General features: G+C 47.8%; 1 protein-coding gene across 1 annotated transcript; it reads right to left on the bottom strand.

Moving 5' to 3' along the window:
• Window positions 1-11,727: 11,727 nt before the first annotated feature.
• Window positions 11,728-15,656, bottom strand: HCF173 (high chlorophyll fluorescence phenotype 173). Its single transcript, XM_048684003.2, has 13 exons — window positions 14,961-15,656; window positions 14,541-14,753; window positions 14,085-14,295; window positions 13,898-13,973; window positions 13,657-13,792; window positions 13,447-13,551; window positions 13,271-13,348; window positions 12,873-12,962; window positions 12,720-12,785; window positions 12,489-12,545; window positions 12,343-12,420; window positions 12,199-12,246; window positions 11,728-12,084 (listed from the first exon to the last, which is right to left on the bottom strand). Exons 1-13 carry the CDS (start codon window positions 15,645-15,647, stop codon window positions 12,013-12,015), a joined length of 1,917 nt encoding a protein of 638 aa, XP_048539960.2. The 5' UTR covers window positions 15,648-15,656; the 3' UTR covers window positions 11,728-12,012.
• Between the last annotated feature and the right edge of the window lie 293 nt (window positions 15,657-15,949).

Raw genomic sequence — 15,949 nt, 5'->3', positions numbered from 1 at the left:
GCTATTCGAATAGATATAGTCTCTACAGAGGGTGTACTCTTTACCCACGAGTAACGGATTCCTTTAGCCCATCGGGACTAATTCCGTCTACGGTCTTTTAATTGAAAACACACCTGACCGCACACACCAGCCTAACTTGCCGGTGTCTGGAATCACCCACGACACCCGTTAAGCAAAACTCTAAGTGGGGAGGCTACAACCTCGACTAGCATGGGATCACAAAATTTATAACGCACGCAAACTAGGGGAGCTACCCCCTCGGCTCCAACCGGAAACACCCATGCCCCCGGACCAGGTGGCATGCCTACCGGATGCAGCCGGTATCTTCCACCATGGCCTCTCTGTACGGTGTGTGCTAGGAAGGGGTTGACAACTTACTGAACCGTACCCTACCTATGGCAGGGACAAGTGGTAGTACGAAACAAGTATGGGGGTTACTGGAACAAGACTCGATCTATGGTCGACTCAGGAGGTTAAAGCATTTCCTGCATGATTAGCATAAGAAATATATTTCACACCAATCAAACAGAATCACCACTCATCATACCTCACCATGCCTTACCGGACACAACCGTCTCGACGAAGAACTTGAGACAAGCTCGTGTCTACCCAAGACAGAGGCTTTCTCGGATTCCTTCCGGTAGGCATGAAAGGAATACGAGGGTGATTACTATCACAAACATATCAAATTCCAACAGCACGGAATCATCAATATGCACTCATGAGTATGATCATGTCATCACATAAAATAACGAATACTCCGTGTCAAGGTGGTGTTGTAACCGCATCAAACAACACACAACAATATTATGCCAGGGGTTCAGAATGCTTGCCTTCAAGAGTATGCAAGTCGGGGTGCACTTTTTGAAAGTTGCCTTCTCCCTCCAAAAATCCTATTTAAGAAAATTTCAAATTAACACATAGTTTCAAAACAGTACAAAAAAGTTGTTTGGAAAATTTTCAAATAAATATGAAAGTAAACTAGAAAAAATTTGAGAAACAACAGAAAAAGAATCAAATCAATTGGACTTGTATTTAAAAAGTTATAGCCAGTCAAAGTTTAGTCAAAATATGTTTTTAATAAAAATCAGAAAAACAAAACGGTTCGGCAGCACTTACGTTTGCCTCTAGCGAAGGCGTATTTGGTGGAATATGCTTCCACTTAAACCAGCGCGGGTCATCGCTAGGTCACTGACAGTGGGTCCCTCAGGCCCACTGGTCAGGTTTGACCAGTCGCCCGCGCCTCCTTCTCCTCTGGCCGAGCGGTGGCGGGGCCCCGGCGATCGCCGTCGACGAACGGCGGCTCCCCACGGGATTCCGAGGGCAGGGATGGATCCGCCAGTCCAGGGCGGTCCTCCAGTGGTCGAGAGGGTCGTGCGGACAAAGGGGGTCGCTGGCGGCGAGCTCCGCGGCAGACGGTGGCTTCGGGTGGATCGGGGTCTCTAGCTACGTTGGCTCCCGATCGGGTTTGAGAGGTGGGGTGGCTCCGCAAGGTCTAGGGGAGTCGGACGGTGGCACTGGATGGACGGGGGAGGCTCTACTCGCGATGCACGGCACCGGAGTGTGGCGGTGGCCGAACTGGCCGGAGATGGGGAAGAAGGCCACCCTCCGTCGATTGCTGGCTGTGGGGGGGCTAGAGGGATGGCCTGAGGTTGCCTGAAGGTCTGGACAAGCTCGGGGGCTCCTTTTATAGGTGGTCGAGGTCGGTTCCGCGGCGGCCGGGGATTAGATCGACGGTGAGCTGCTACTGTGGCCGTAGATGACGTGGCGATGCAGGGGGTGGCTTGGAGGAGCGACTGGATGAGCTCGAGCTGTTCAGGGGCGAGCTGGCGCGCGGCTGTGGCTCAGGCGGCGCCGTCCATGGCAGAGGCTGGCGGAGCGGCGGTGGCGGCTTGCGGTGGTGGCGCTGTGGGGTGTCAGGAGGTGGCCAGGGCGGCTCTGCGATGAGGGAGGGGTCGGGGTGCGATGGCTGTGAGTGGGAAGGGATCAGAACGGGCGCGGGGAGGCGGCAGTGGGACGCGGTGACTCGGGCGCACACACGTGCAAAACGCCCGCTCTGGCCGCGCCCAGAGCACGCACGCCAGGTGTTCGGCAAAATGCCATGGCATGCCAGGAGGCTTGGATGAGGCTAGGGATTAACAGGTCTAGGTTAGTGGTGGCTAGGAGATTAGTGGACATGCTGGTTAGGCAAAGCAAGTAGGTCCAATGTGCAAACTAAAAACTATGACAAATCTATTCATGAACTCAAGGTGTTCGACAGAATGCTATGGTCATCTAGGCATCTCTTGGGGTGGCCAAAAACTCCAGATCATAGTCTCTTTAGATGATAAAGAGGGTGGCAAGGTTAGTTTGACAAAAACAAAAACTCCTTAGTGCAAGTTTTTGAGAAAACCAAATCTGGACAGAAAATAAAGGGCATTATTGCATGTGCTAAAATTCTTCAAATGGTTCCCAAATCCTGGATTTAAGAGTTTGGTAGGGTGGACTATAAGCAGGAAAGATCTCATGGGCACTAGAGCAAAACGAAATAGGGTTGCAGTAGAGAATACCAAACTGGGCCAGAGAGCAAAAGAGGATGATTTGCTCAAATTTTTCAAAGAATGATTTGCTCAAATTTTTCAAAGAACACCAATGGGTTTTTGCATAAAGTTGAATTATACACTACTACTAACATCTCCCAATTTTGGTGGAATTTATAAATAAATATTTAAATAGGTTGTAGTGCAAATTACAAACTGGACCAGATTTGAAAACTTGGGGTGGGGCTCAAAATTTCCAAATGACTAAAAGAGATTTTTGCATAAAAGTGATATGGGAACATCACATGACATCCCCAAATTTTGGTGGGGATTTTAAAGAAGTATTTGAAAGGGTTGTAGTGCAAATGGAACCCTAAAACTTATGAAAAATCATTTTTAAAGGAATAAAGCTCAGGAAAAATAATTGTAGAAATAATTCCACTGATAAAAAGAAATGGTCTTGGGAAGATATACAAGTCCAACAAACTTGGGGTGAAAACTACACAATTCAGGAGAAAAGAGTGGTCCTGAATTAAAGGAAATCCAGAAAATAAAAATTTAATTTACCAAGGCAAAATTCTAATTAATAAATCATGGTTAAATTTTTGGGGTGTTACAACACTACCACCCTTAAGAAAAATCTCGTCCTCGAGATTTGCTAGGGGCTGTTTTGAAAAAGAATTACTCCTACTATCTCAAAGTAATGTCACAAAAATAACCACCCTACCCAAGTAATAAAATGTGGCTACAGTGAATGGGCAAATGAGTGGTGTAAAACTACAGTGTGGAATACTGGTGCTGCGTGGAAAAATCCATGGTTGGGGAAAACGAGAAATTTCTACTTTTGGTTACAGTAAATTTAGAATAAATTTCTAAATTTCTAAAATACGCTGGTCGTACCCGAGAGCACATTGCTCTCTCTGGCTGACAGATGGACCCGGGCCCACTGTCAGTCTCTTCTTCTACCTCTGGCTCTCTCTTCTTCCTCTCTCTCGCGCGCTTTCTCGCGCTTTCTCCACCGGCGACGTCTAGCGCGTAGGGCATCTAGGCCGTACTGCGGTAGTGCGTGGCGTGCTAGCTGCCGGTGCAGCATGCACTCACCTCGCGGGCCAGTGCGCTGTCGGCACTGCTCGCGGATTCGCCTCCGAACACCGACGATCGAGCGGCGCTGGTGGACTTCGCCCACCGTACACCGAACTCGAGCTATAAAATGACCGAGGTGCTCCTCTCTTCTTCCTCACACCTGGCCTCGCTTCTCCTTCTCCTTCCTTCTCCTCCATTTTTGTTTGCAGGAGCTCAAGACGAGGCTCTAATGGCGGAGGCGATGCCGGAGTGGTACATGATCCTGATGTGCGGAGGGTTGGCGGCATTGCTGGGGTTCTCCGTGCTCTTGTGCGTGATGATCCTCGATGATCGTCGTGATGCTGTTGCTCGAGTGTTAGCTCTCCGCGGTGGCGGTGATCATGAGGATTAAGTGCGGTGTCGGGTGCTAACTGTTGTCAGTGTGCTGGAGGCAACTTGCACCCGAATAATTAGCCACAGATCTCTCCTTTAGAGACTGTGGTGTGCTAGGGAGGTGATCAGTTAGGTGCAAAAATGTGCACATGGATTTGCAATTAGTGTGCGTGGTCGAGTGGTTGTGGTTGTGAGTCTGCTGTCGTGGTGCTGCGTGAATAAAAATCTATGTCATGAAGAGATATACGCTACAACAACTCAGGGGAAAAATCTCACTTCAGAATTTATCGAGAGTGAAATTAGTTAATCAAAATTAACAGCAGTAAAAACTACTCACATTAATTGAAACCAGATATTTAATTCATCGCACAAATTTAGGACACCACGCATAAGTTGCATCACATAAATAAATGTTGGGACAATAAACATAGCAGTGACATCTACAATGAAAACGGCAAATAGACAGGGTCCTGAGAAAACGTCTCTGGTACTGGGGCACACCCTTCTTCTATCGGGGGAAGCGGATTGACTAGTCGATGAATGTGTCTCTCCTGGTCGGGCCTCAGTGGTCTGCCAATAGCGATCTGAGGGTTTAAATCAGCGAGGCTCTGGAGATAGCCCATTACCCGCTGGGTCAAACGCTCTTGAGCGATGACATACTGGGCAAGGTTGGCCAGCACTGGGTCTCTCTCAATTCATCCACCGGGAAAAGATGCTACTTCTCCGGGTGATGCACGACTCGGGAAGTAATAATACCCTCGTTCGCTGGCATAGGGTACCGCGAATCGAAGGCGAGCAAGCGCTTCATACGCAGCAGCTTATACGGCCATTTGTGGAGTTGGCATAGATTTTCCCACGAAGGAGACTTCTGTTGGGTCTTGGTTTGGGTTTGCGGGAGGGATGTGCACCACTGCCCAATATTTTGAGGTGGAAGGGGTGATCCTCGATTTGAGCAACTCGTACTGGGGTGGATGGGTAGAACTCATTGTACTACAGGTAAAGTCCCACAATATTTTAACAAAACTACCTGGGGTTACATCTGGAGTTCTCAGATAAATACTAGGGCTCGGCATGGCAAAGGAATGCTTGTGAGAGCTGTGCACGAGGAAAGGGATGCTTGGTAAGGTCATGAGGTGGCCTTTTATAAAGCATCTGGGCTGGGTCATTTATCACGGTGAGGGGCAACTAGTTTGTCGGTTCTGCTCTATGGGGTCGGGGTCAATGCCACAGATACACATATCTCACAAAAGTGATGTATTACTGTGGGTGTCGTCGGGGTGGTTTTTGGTAGCTACGCCCGGAATTAAAAATGTAACCGTGCGCCAACATGCTTATGCGTGGCTACTATTTAAAATAGGGGTGCACAAGCAGACAACATTTAATTATGGCGGTACAAGATCACACAATTACAGGGCGTGGATATACTAAGACTCGGTACTACTCGAGTGACTTAGTTTACCTCGTTAATATCTAAGCGGGCGTGCCTTGTGGACGTCGAGGCTTCTCCACGGGTTTCACCGTCGGGGTTAGCTGGATGGAGTTGAGGGGCTGCAGGGTCGGGGTAGCGATGATGACCATCGCGGGGGTTGTTGGCCACGATCCCGTTGGAGCGTGTTCCCAAAAGGCGATGAAGCACTTCTGGGGACACCAAAGCATTTCGGTCGATGGCTGGGGCAGACCTCAAGGACTCGATCGGTTGTCCGAACAGCACGACTGGGTTGTTGGTGTCGGGCTCATCTTCTCCTCTTGTCGGGGCTCGGCGAACCAGTTCTCCACGGGCTGCGATCAGATCAAGGGTGATTTAATCGAACAGTTCCTCTAGTGCACTTACATAGCGCACCAGATGCAACAATGCAGGATCCGTCTCGTGATCTCCGTTGGCAACCTGGGGTGGCCTACCATACCCATCACGGCCGGGGTAGTAGTAGAACGGGCGACAGTTAACTCTGGGCGACAAGTGCCGGAGTTGAACTATAGCCTCTCGAGCAGCTAGTTGGATGGCTTGTGGCTCAAAGGAAGTTGTCCTTCCGGTGAACCTGTAGGGGCGTTCTGGCGATAGACCCCTACCATAGGCGTGCACAGTGGCCCAGAATTGACGGCTCTCACCGCTCATGGGCCCTTGGTACACAACATATTCTAGGGGCTCTTCTAATGCAAAGGCACGGCGGGTGAGGTTTGCTAGCACGGTCACAAAACCTCTAAGGTTGGTTGCTGTGGTCTCATTGTGCACAATGGGGCCAGGCATCTTGGCTTGGTTTTGGCGTAGAGGTTGTGCTGTGCTGGGTTGAGGCTAGCGTGCCCTTTTTATAGAAAAAGGGGACGGAGTCTTCCTCCGCACGCTTGTGAAAGAGACAATTAGGTGTCGGTCACTGGCGCGTGATTGACAGGCTAGGCTGATAGGTTAGGCACCGACTGCCAAAAGGTGTTGGGGTCACTGTGTGGCTATCTTACATTAGAAGCTTGGTCGGGGTTAGGTTAAGGTCTGGTGGGTTGGTCAACCTAGGTTTATTGACCTGACCAAGATAGGATTAGCCAATTGTCAGCCTGGCTCTGATACATAGGTTGTCAGCACCGGTTTTCCAGGATATAAATTCCCCGGTCAATGGTCCTTGTGCTCACCATCCGCAGGATTACTATTAGCTAATGAGGCACCAACTTGATACCGAAATTCCAAGCAAAATACAAAATATGTAGTACAAGACCATTCTGGCCTATGAGTACAACACAAGGTTTCTAGTGGCTGATGGCGGAAGCGGTTTGTGGTTCATCAGTGTCTATGGGACTCCATTTCCCACAGGAACAGCTGACTAGGATAACTCCTATCTTCGCGAGGCTGCTATCACCATTGCGTAGGTTCCGGTGCTGTCATTGCAACGCTCCTCTCCATGCAAGAAATCTGGCCAAGACAATAGCCAGGGACAAGCCAGTGAGTATTTTGAATGTACTCGCAAACATTATGAACATAGGTATAATATAACAAATGATAATCATGCTCTGAAATATTCTATGATCACAACGTCAGTCACAAAATAAAAATCCATGATGCACGCAAGCAGGTTATTCATATACAACATGAATATGCGATAAGGGAGTAGAAATAGAATGCATCGATCGGGTGTCTGAGCGACGCCTCGAAAGGATAATAATATAAAGCATGCCTCAGTCGGGCGTCTGAGCGACGTCACATAAAGGGCTTATAAAGGAAATAAGTAGCAAACATGCCACAGTCGGGCGTCTATGCAACACCACATAAAGGGCTTATAAAGTAGATGAATAACAAGCATACCACAGTCGGGCGTCTCCGCGACACCACATAAAGGGCTTATAAAGTAAATGAATAACCAGCATGCCACAGTCGGGCGTCTCCGCGACACCACATAAAGGGCTTATAAAGTAAATGAATAACTAGCCTGCCACAGTCGGGCGTCTCCGCGACACCACATAAAGGGCTTATAAAGTAACTGAATAACATGCATGCCACAGTCGGGCGTCTCCGCGACATCACATAAAGGGCTTATATGAGAGTAATCACAGTGAACATCCAGGAGGTAGAACCGTCCCAGGGATACTCAATAATTCAAATAATGTAAATGGTTAGTCCATAATAATCATAGTCATCATGAGTCACAAGTCATGATCCATGTTCTGGTTTAGCAGTTTTTTCCTCCGAAGACCGACACTAAGACCGACACTTGACCCATCCCAGACTGTAGTCCTTAACCATGGACACGGCTATTTGAATAGATATAGTCTCTACAGAGGGTGTACTCTTTACCCACGAGTAACGGATTCCTTTAGCCCATCGGGACTAATTCCGTCTACGGTCTTTTAATTGAAAACACACCTGACCGCATACACCAGCCTAACTTACCGGTGTCTGGAATCACCCACGACACCCGTTAAGCAAAACTCTAAGTGGGGAGGCTACAACCTCGACTAGCATGGGATCACAAAATTTATAACGCGCTCAAACTAGGGGAGCTACCCCCTCGGCTCCAACCGGAAACACCCATGCCCCCGGACCAGGTGGCATGCCTACCGGATGCAGCCGGTATCTTCCACCATGGCCTCTCTATACTGTGTGTGCTAGGAAGGGGTTGACAACTTACTGAACCGTACCCTGCCTATGGCAGGGACAAGTGGTAGTACGAAACAAGTATGGGGGTTACTGGAACAAGACTCGATCTATGGTCGACTCAGGAGGTTAAAGCATTTCCTGCATGATTAGCATAAGAAATATATTTCACACCAATCAGACAGAATCACCACTCATCATACCTCACCATGCCTTACCGGACACAACCGTCTCGACGAAGAACTTGAGACAAGCTCGTGTCTACCCAAGACAGAGGCTTTCCCGGATTCCTTCCGGTAGGCATGAAAGGCATACGAGGGTGATTACTATCACAAACATATCAAATTCCAACAACACGGAATCATCAATATGCACTCATGAGTATGATCATGTCATCACATAAAATAACAAATACTCCGTGTCAAGGTGGTGTTGTAACCGCATCAAACAACACACAACAATATTATTCTAGGGTTCAGAATGCTTGGCTTCAAGAGTATGCAAGCCGGGGTGCACTTTTTGAAAGTTGCCTTCTCCCTCCAAAAATCCTATTTAAGAAAATTTCAAATTAACACATAGTTTCAAAACAGTACAAAAAAGTTGTTTGGAAAATTTTCAAATAAATATGAAAATAAACTAGACAAAATTTGAGAAACAACAGAAAAAGAATCAAATCAATTGGACTTGTATTTAAAAAGTTATAGCCAGTCAAAGTTTAGTCAAAATATGTTTTTAATAAAAATCAGAAAAAGAAAATGGTTCGGCAGCACTTACGTTTTCCTCTAGCGAAGGCGTATTTGGTGGAATACGCTTCCACTTAAACCAGCGCGGGTCGTCGCTAGGTCATTGACAGTGGGTCCCTTGGGCCCACTGGTCAGGTTTGACCAGTCGCCCGCGCCTCCTTCTCCTCTGGCCGAGCGGTGGCGGGGCTCCAGCGATCGCCGTCGACGAACGGCGGCTCCCCACGGGATTCCGAGGGCAGGGATGGATCCGCCAGTCCAGGGCGATCCTCAAGTGGTCGAGAGGGTCGTGGGGACAAAGGGGGTCGCCGGCGGCGAGCTCTGCGGCGGACGGTGGCTTCGGTTGGATCGGGGTCTCTTCCTACAGTGGCTCCTGGTCGGGTTTGAGAGTTGGGGTGGCTCCGCAAGGTCTAGGGGAGTCGGACGGTGGCACTGGATGGGCGGGGGAGGTTCTGCTCGCGATGCACGGCACCGGAGCATGGCGGCGGCCGAACTGGCCGGAGATGGGGAAGAAGGCCTCCCTCCGTCGATTGCTGGCTGTGGGGGCCCTAGAGGGATGGCCTGAGGTTGCTTGAAGGTCTGGACGAACTCGAGGGCTCCTTTTATAGGTGGTCGAGGTCGGTTCCGCGGCGGCCGGGGATAAGATCGATGGTGAGCTGCTACTGTGGCCGTAGACGACGTGGCGATGCAGGGGGTGGCTTGGAGGAGCGACTGGATGAGCTCGAGCTGTTCAGGGGCGAGCTGGGGCATGGCTGTGGCTCGGGCGGCGCCGTCCATGGCAGAGGCTGGCGGAGCGGCGGTGGTGGCGATGTGGGGTGTCAGGAGGTGGCCAGGGCGGCTCTGCGATGAGGGAGGGGTCGGGGTGCGATGGCTGTGAGTGGGAAGGGATCAGAACAGGCGCGGGGAGGCAGCAGCGGGACGCGGCGACTCGGGCGCACGCACGTGCAAAACGCGCGCTCTGGCCGCGCCCAGAGCACGCACGCCATGTGTTCGGCAAAATGCCAAGGCATGCCAGGAGGCTTGGATGAGGCTAGGGATTAACAGGTCTAGGTTAGTGGTGGCTAGGAGATTAGTGGACATGTTGGTTAGGCAAAGCAGGCACGTCCAACGTGCAAACTAAAAACTATGTCAAATCTGTTCATGAACTCAAGGTGTTCGATAGAATGCTATGGTCATCTAGGCATCTCTTGGGGTGGCCAAAAACTCCAGATCATAGTCTCTTTAGATGATAAAGAGGGTGGCAAGGTTAGTTTGACAAAAACAAAAACTCCTTAGTGCAAGTTTTTGAGAAAACCAAATCTGGACAGAAAATAAGGGCATTATTGCATGTGCTAAAAATCTTCAAATGGTTCCCAAATCCTGGACTTAAGAGTTTGGTAGGGTGGACTATAAGCAGGAAAGATCTCATGGGCACTAGAGCAAAACAAAATAGGGTTGCAGTAGAGAATACCAAACTGGGCCAAAGAGCAAAAGAGGATGATTTGCTCACATTTTTCAAAGAACACCAATGGGTTTTTGCATAAAGTTGAATTATACACTACTACTAACATCTCCCAATTTGGGTGGAATTTATAAATAAATATTTAAATAGGTTGTAGTGCAAATTACAAACTGGACCAGATTTGAAAACTTGGGGTGGGGCTCAAAATTTCCAAATGACTAAAAGAGATTTTTGCATAAAAGTGATGTGGGAACATCACATGACATCCCCAAATTTTGGTGGGGATTTTAAAGATGTATTTGAAAGGGTTGTAGTGCAAATGGAACCCTAAAACTTGTGAAAAACCATTTTTAAAGGAATAAAGCTCAGGAAAAATAATTATAAAAATAATTCCACTGATAAAAAAAATGGTCTTGGGAAGATATACAAGTCCAACAATATTTTTGGGAAGTTTTCACTTGGGGTGAAAACTCCACAATTCAGGAGAAAAGAGTGGTCCTGAATTAAAGGAAATCCAGAAAATAAAAATTTAATCTACCAAGGCAAAATTTTAATTAATAAATCATGGTTAAATTTTTGGGGTGTTACATGCTCTCACTTTGACTTAGCAAGACCAGTTCTTTGCCTGCCAATTCTTTGATGGAGCGTTTGGTGGCGGAAGTGAAGAAGCTAGTGAGAATCTTAAAAAAAATTCTCTATTATCCGTGTTAAGAACACTTGGACATACATCCATAGGTAGCAGCTACATGAGAATCTTAATTGTTAATATATGAAGCTCTTCACCACATTGGCAACAGTTGAGGATTCTCTCTATGCCGTGGATGGCTTACTTGTTGCTTGATTACATTTTGGTGATTACATATCTAGTATAAATATGAGATATGTACTGCTATGAGCAATGTAATTAAGGTTACATATTATATATATCTTCTAGTTGTTCTTGCATGCATGGGTGTCGTTTTGACATTTCTACATTTCTAAGAGAATCTCCAAGTGATAACCGATAACATCCTTGGCCCACACAATAGGGATCCAGGTGATCTTTGATTATCGGCATCCCAATCACGGGCCCCTTTCCCCTTTTATACTTGGTTTCCCTTGATATCCCCTGTATTTCTTATTATATGTATGATGCGTGGGACCAACACATATGAACAGTTTGTGTCAAATAAAGTGGAGGTATTCGGGATGACACATTAGAGTTCTCACAAGAGTTCGAAGAAATTTAGGGAAATCATATTTTTAGGACTTTAGAAAGCCCTTATATGACGGTGTAGGGGAGAAGTTCTTGGGACTCATCTAGAGTTGCTCAATGGAGAGAACAGGGGGATCTGAGCATTTGTTGTGGTTATAAGCACCGATAGAAATGACATGGTAGACATAGACCACAATCTCTTAACACTTATGCCATGGTAATTGGTAAGATTTTACTAAGTGAATGATAAAAATAGCTCAAATTTTTTCCCAATAAATCAAGCTGATCTTTCACAAATCACATCATCAAACAGCTTCAAAGGCTATTCTTTTATTTCTACTTGAGTCTGGTTTCTTCCTCGTTTTGCTGAAACTCTACAAGCTTACATTCTCAGAGGAGAAAGAGTAGAAACAAGAGAATATACCATTACAGTGGCCGAATTTGTTCTGTGAAGTGATCCCATCGATGATCTTTACAAGAAAAAAGGGCTTGTCGTGTGAATTCCATAAGGCTTCTATGAGGAAAACATGTAACTTTACAGGAGGAAGAGTATACACATTACGACCCGTATATGACACAAATCTGAATTAGGTGTTTTTCTCTAGAACTGATAGTGCCGGTGTAAGATAGTTGTTAGCCTTATCTGGCAAATGAGCCACCTGCAAAAGAGAACAAAAATCAGTTTTACACACACATGAAGATCAGAAAGAAGGTAACTTTTGACTGGAACAAGGAGATCCATCCATTCGATTGCAGCTTCAAGTATGACTTACAAGTTCATACAGTTCATTCCCTTGCTCAGAAACATACTCGTAGCATACCTAAAAGTGGTTCATGGCAAACAGTTAATTTAGATTGTAATCATCAGTTTGAAAAGCATCAACATATAGAAGAATATATGGACAAACAAGTCTTACATCAAAACTTTTGTTTCTCGCCGTGGAATCATGCAATGCTTTGACACAGATATCTGCTACATCCGCACAGCTGATAGCCTACATTACAACTTCAAGAATCAATATTATGGCACTCAAGAACGCAATTATGGTCCATGATATTTCACCTGAGAGATTCTGTTTCCTTGATCAAAGATCAGTGCACGCTGACCGCCAGGTTCTTCCTGCAAAGAGAAGGTCGAATGATCATGATGCAACCATTTTAACACACCTAACACTTCAAAAGTAACGAGCATCTGCTTTGGCAATCCTACTTGCAATGGTACAATCTAACAAACTGTTTATTTATGTTGTTGGAAATAGGGTGGAATTTCAGCTGTTGTATTAGTATGCCATACCTGCAGTGGACCAGGCCGTACAATTGTGTATCCAAGGCCTGACCTTCTCAGCGCATCCTCTCCAGCCTAGAAGAACGTGGAGGGCATTGATGATTTAATGAGCATTTGAAATAGACAGGCACAGATACGTAATGTTTACAAAAAAAATAGAACCTTCTTTGCTTTGAGAACTTGTTCTCTTCTGTTAGGTTCAATTCCGGAACCTGTGCATGAGACCAGTATGAAGTCTGTTTCTTGACCGGTCTGCAACGAATTAGAAGATATATGGTTATCAATAAACTGATAGAAAAGACGGTTCAGTTATGATAACACATGAAGTCATGGGGAGGAAAAATTCGGCGAAACAAGAATTACAAAGAAAAGAGGAAGTAGCTAAGCCATGGGGCAGTCAAATAATCATCTTTTTAGTGAAACCGCAAATGGGTTTGTACTTCAATTAGGCAGAAAAGCGAAACAAATATACAAGAATTTTGGCCACGAAGAGACTTTTCATCCATAGGAGGAAAAACATGCGCGTAGTATGGCAGTTCAATAATATAGGAACAACTTACAGGTAAAGCTTTGATGTACTCCAGTATCAGCTCAAAATTTCTGGGGTCAGTGGCACCTTGGGTTCCATCACCAGGTCTCTGCACAATGCATCAGTAGCTAAGACGCCAATTTAATGCTATAAACAGCCAGTTAATATTTGTTGATGATGGAAAATAATTCATCATGTTGTACTGACCTGCCTTTTTGGTTCAAACCTAATGGTGAAGGTATGCACAAGAAAAGGGTCTAGGGGAGGATCTTCTGGTTTTACTGGACGGAAAGCCGAGAAAGGTACTCTTACCTGCAGAAAACAAACATAAAAAAATTGGGATCAAATTGTACGCTCATCGCTTGCTAACATGCAGTAAAATCACCTATTACTGCTAAATTATTGCACACTACTTACCCTACAAAAGCCTACTTTTGTAGTCATCCGAGCAAAATACTTCTTACTCTGTGAGGTGTCAGCCAGTGGACCAGTCTCAAGAATAACAACATATGATCTTCCATTTCCACCCACTGAAAGAAGCAAGCCATCATACCTATCCAAGAATAACAGAATTGATATGTAACCAAGTTCACTGTGATGCGTCAAGATATTTCAACAATCTGGGAGCTGTTAAGAAAATTGTAAGAGATCTTAATACCTGTCTAGGGTGGAACCTAAAGGGAGAGATAGCCTCTTTGATATCTCGACATATCCACCTCTTGTAAAAACAAATCCTGACATAAGTGGATGTTCATCAGACAACTAAGACCTAGGAAGAAAAATCAATATATCTAGGTAAATTAGTACATTTGCTAAGAAGTGCCCTACACAGCATAGGGCGTTACCTGCAAAAACGGCCTGGCCACCTTCTGAAAATTCAAAGGACGCATCGATACCTTCATCAAAACTAGAACCAGAAGCATAGGCATTCGGGAAGTAAGATCCCTGGTTCACCTCCCAACCCTTCAGAGACTTAGCAGATTTAAATTTTGCTATCAAAAGTTTGCTCTTGCTGCTTTTACCAGCCCTGAGCTGAGCCATCTCATTGTAGTAATCCTGGAGAACAAAGCATTTTCTAATTATAAGTTAGTGAAATTAGAAGAGGTATAGTAATGATATTAAAGAAGTTTTGATGCTAAAATTACTAATATCATTTCCATGTGACAAATCTGAACAGTTTTGTGTGTACTAGCGATCAAAGATTCAGATCTTTGACTACATTTATCCTAAAACAGCATCTACTTTCGAATGGACAAGGGTGGCTTCTAAGATTAGAAAATTATTAAGGTCAGAAAGAGTACCTGGAAAGCCTTGCTGACATTCCTGACCCCTTGGTTATCAACTCTGTTGAGGTCCCCGGTAATGGTTGAGCGCGCGGTTGCGCAATAGATAATCTTGCTGCAACCTGACACGGCCGATTGCACAGCCAAAGGATCACCAACATCGCCAACAGCGATGTCCACCGACCTGGGAAGCATGTCGATCACCTCGGGGTCGTCCCTTCTAACTAGAGCCTGTTACACAATGGTAAATTTATGTCTGAATTTCCCTAGTTTACCACAAATCAGTACGTTATGAGCTCAATGAGCACCGTTGCCAGTTTGCCACTTGTTGTATCTAATCAGTATGATTATCCTAGTGGTGAACAAACATGATGGTGAACATGAAAGAGAGTGGAAGAGGAGAGAGTGAAGTGCGCGCGCGCGGGGGGGAAGGAGTACCTTGACATTGTAGCCTCGGAGCATGAGCTTGCGGACGACGATGCGGCCGATGCGGCTGGTGGCGCCGACGACGAGGACGGTGGTGTCCTGGGCGCCGGGGACGGTGAACTCGCACATGGGCCCGCCGCGGCTGAGCACGGCCTGCTCCGCCTCGGCGAGCGCCTCGGTGGCGGAGGCGCTGGACATCTGGCCCAGGCGCGAGAACTTGCGCCACACCTCGTCGAACAGCTGCCGCGAGCGCCGGCCCAGCCCCACGGGGCTCACGGCCATGACCTCGTCCAGGTCCAGCGAGGCCGCCCGGCTCTCCTCCTCCGCCTTCTTCTTCTTGGCGGCCGCCGCCTCCTCCTCGGCCTTCCTCCTGGCCTCCTCCTCCTCCGCCTCCTGCTGCTGCGCGGCGGCCGACCTCTTGCCCTTCCGGGCCCGGCGCTTCTTCCGCGTCGACAGCGTCGCGTCCGCGCCGTTGGCGGCGCCGAGGACGCCCCCCTCGTCGTCCACGTCCTGGTCCTGGCCCGGCTCGGACGCCACCGCGGCCGCCGGCGTGGGCTTGGCCGCGAAGCAGCACGCGCTGCCGTGGTACCGCGGCCTGGGTGCGGCGGCGCGGGACGGGGACGCGCAGTGGGTGCCGTGGAACGAGGCGATGATCGTCGCCGCCCCCGCCGCGCCCGGAGGCGACACGGCAGCGACCATGGCCGCCGGCGACGGTTAGCTCGAGCCTTGGACGAGGAGCGGCAGCAGAAGCTCTGCTCTCTCGTGTTCGTAAAAAATTTCGTTCACGGTATATTCCGCGACCACTCCCGGGCCGCGCAGGCAGATAAAGCGGGGCAGGGGAGGCAGCGGCCTGAGTGGCGCTCCCGCCCCGGGCGCCATTTGTGGCTGCGGTTGCGGGCGAGCACCGGTGGGGCCCACGGCGCAGAGACGGAGGTCGTGCGCATGGGCGCGCGGCGAGTGTCGCCGTCGCGGGTGGGTGACTGGCGCCCACGCTCTGCTAG

Source organism: Triticum urartu, chromosome 7A (genome assembly GCF_056163025.1).
Source record: "Triticum urartu cultivar PI428250 chromosome 7A, HENAU_Tu73, whole genome shotgun sequence".
Classification (NCBI taxonomy): Eukaryota; Viridiplantae; Streptophyta; class Magnoliopsida; order Poales; family Poaceae; genus Triticum; species Triticum urartu.
Note: the sequence above shows the minus strand (reverse complement) of the source record. Positions and strands in the feature narration are given on the sequence as shown.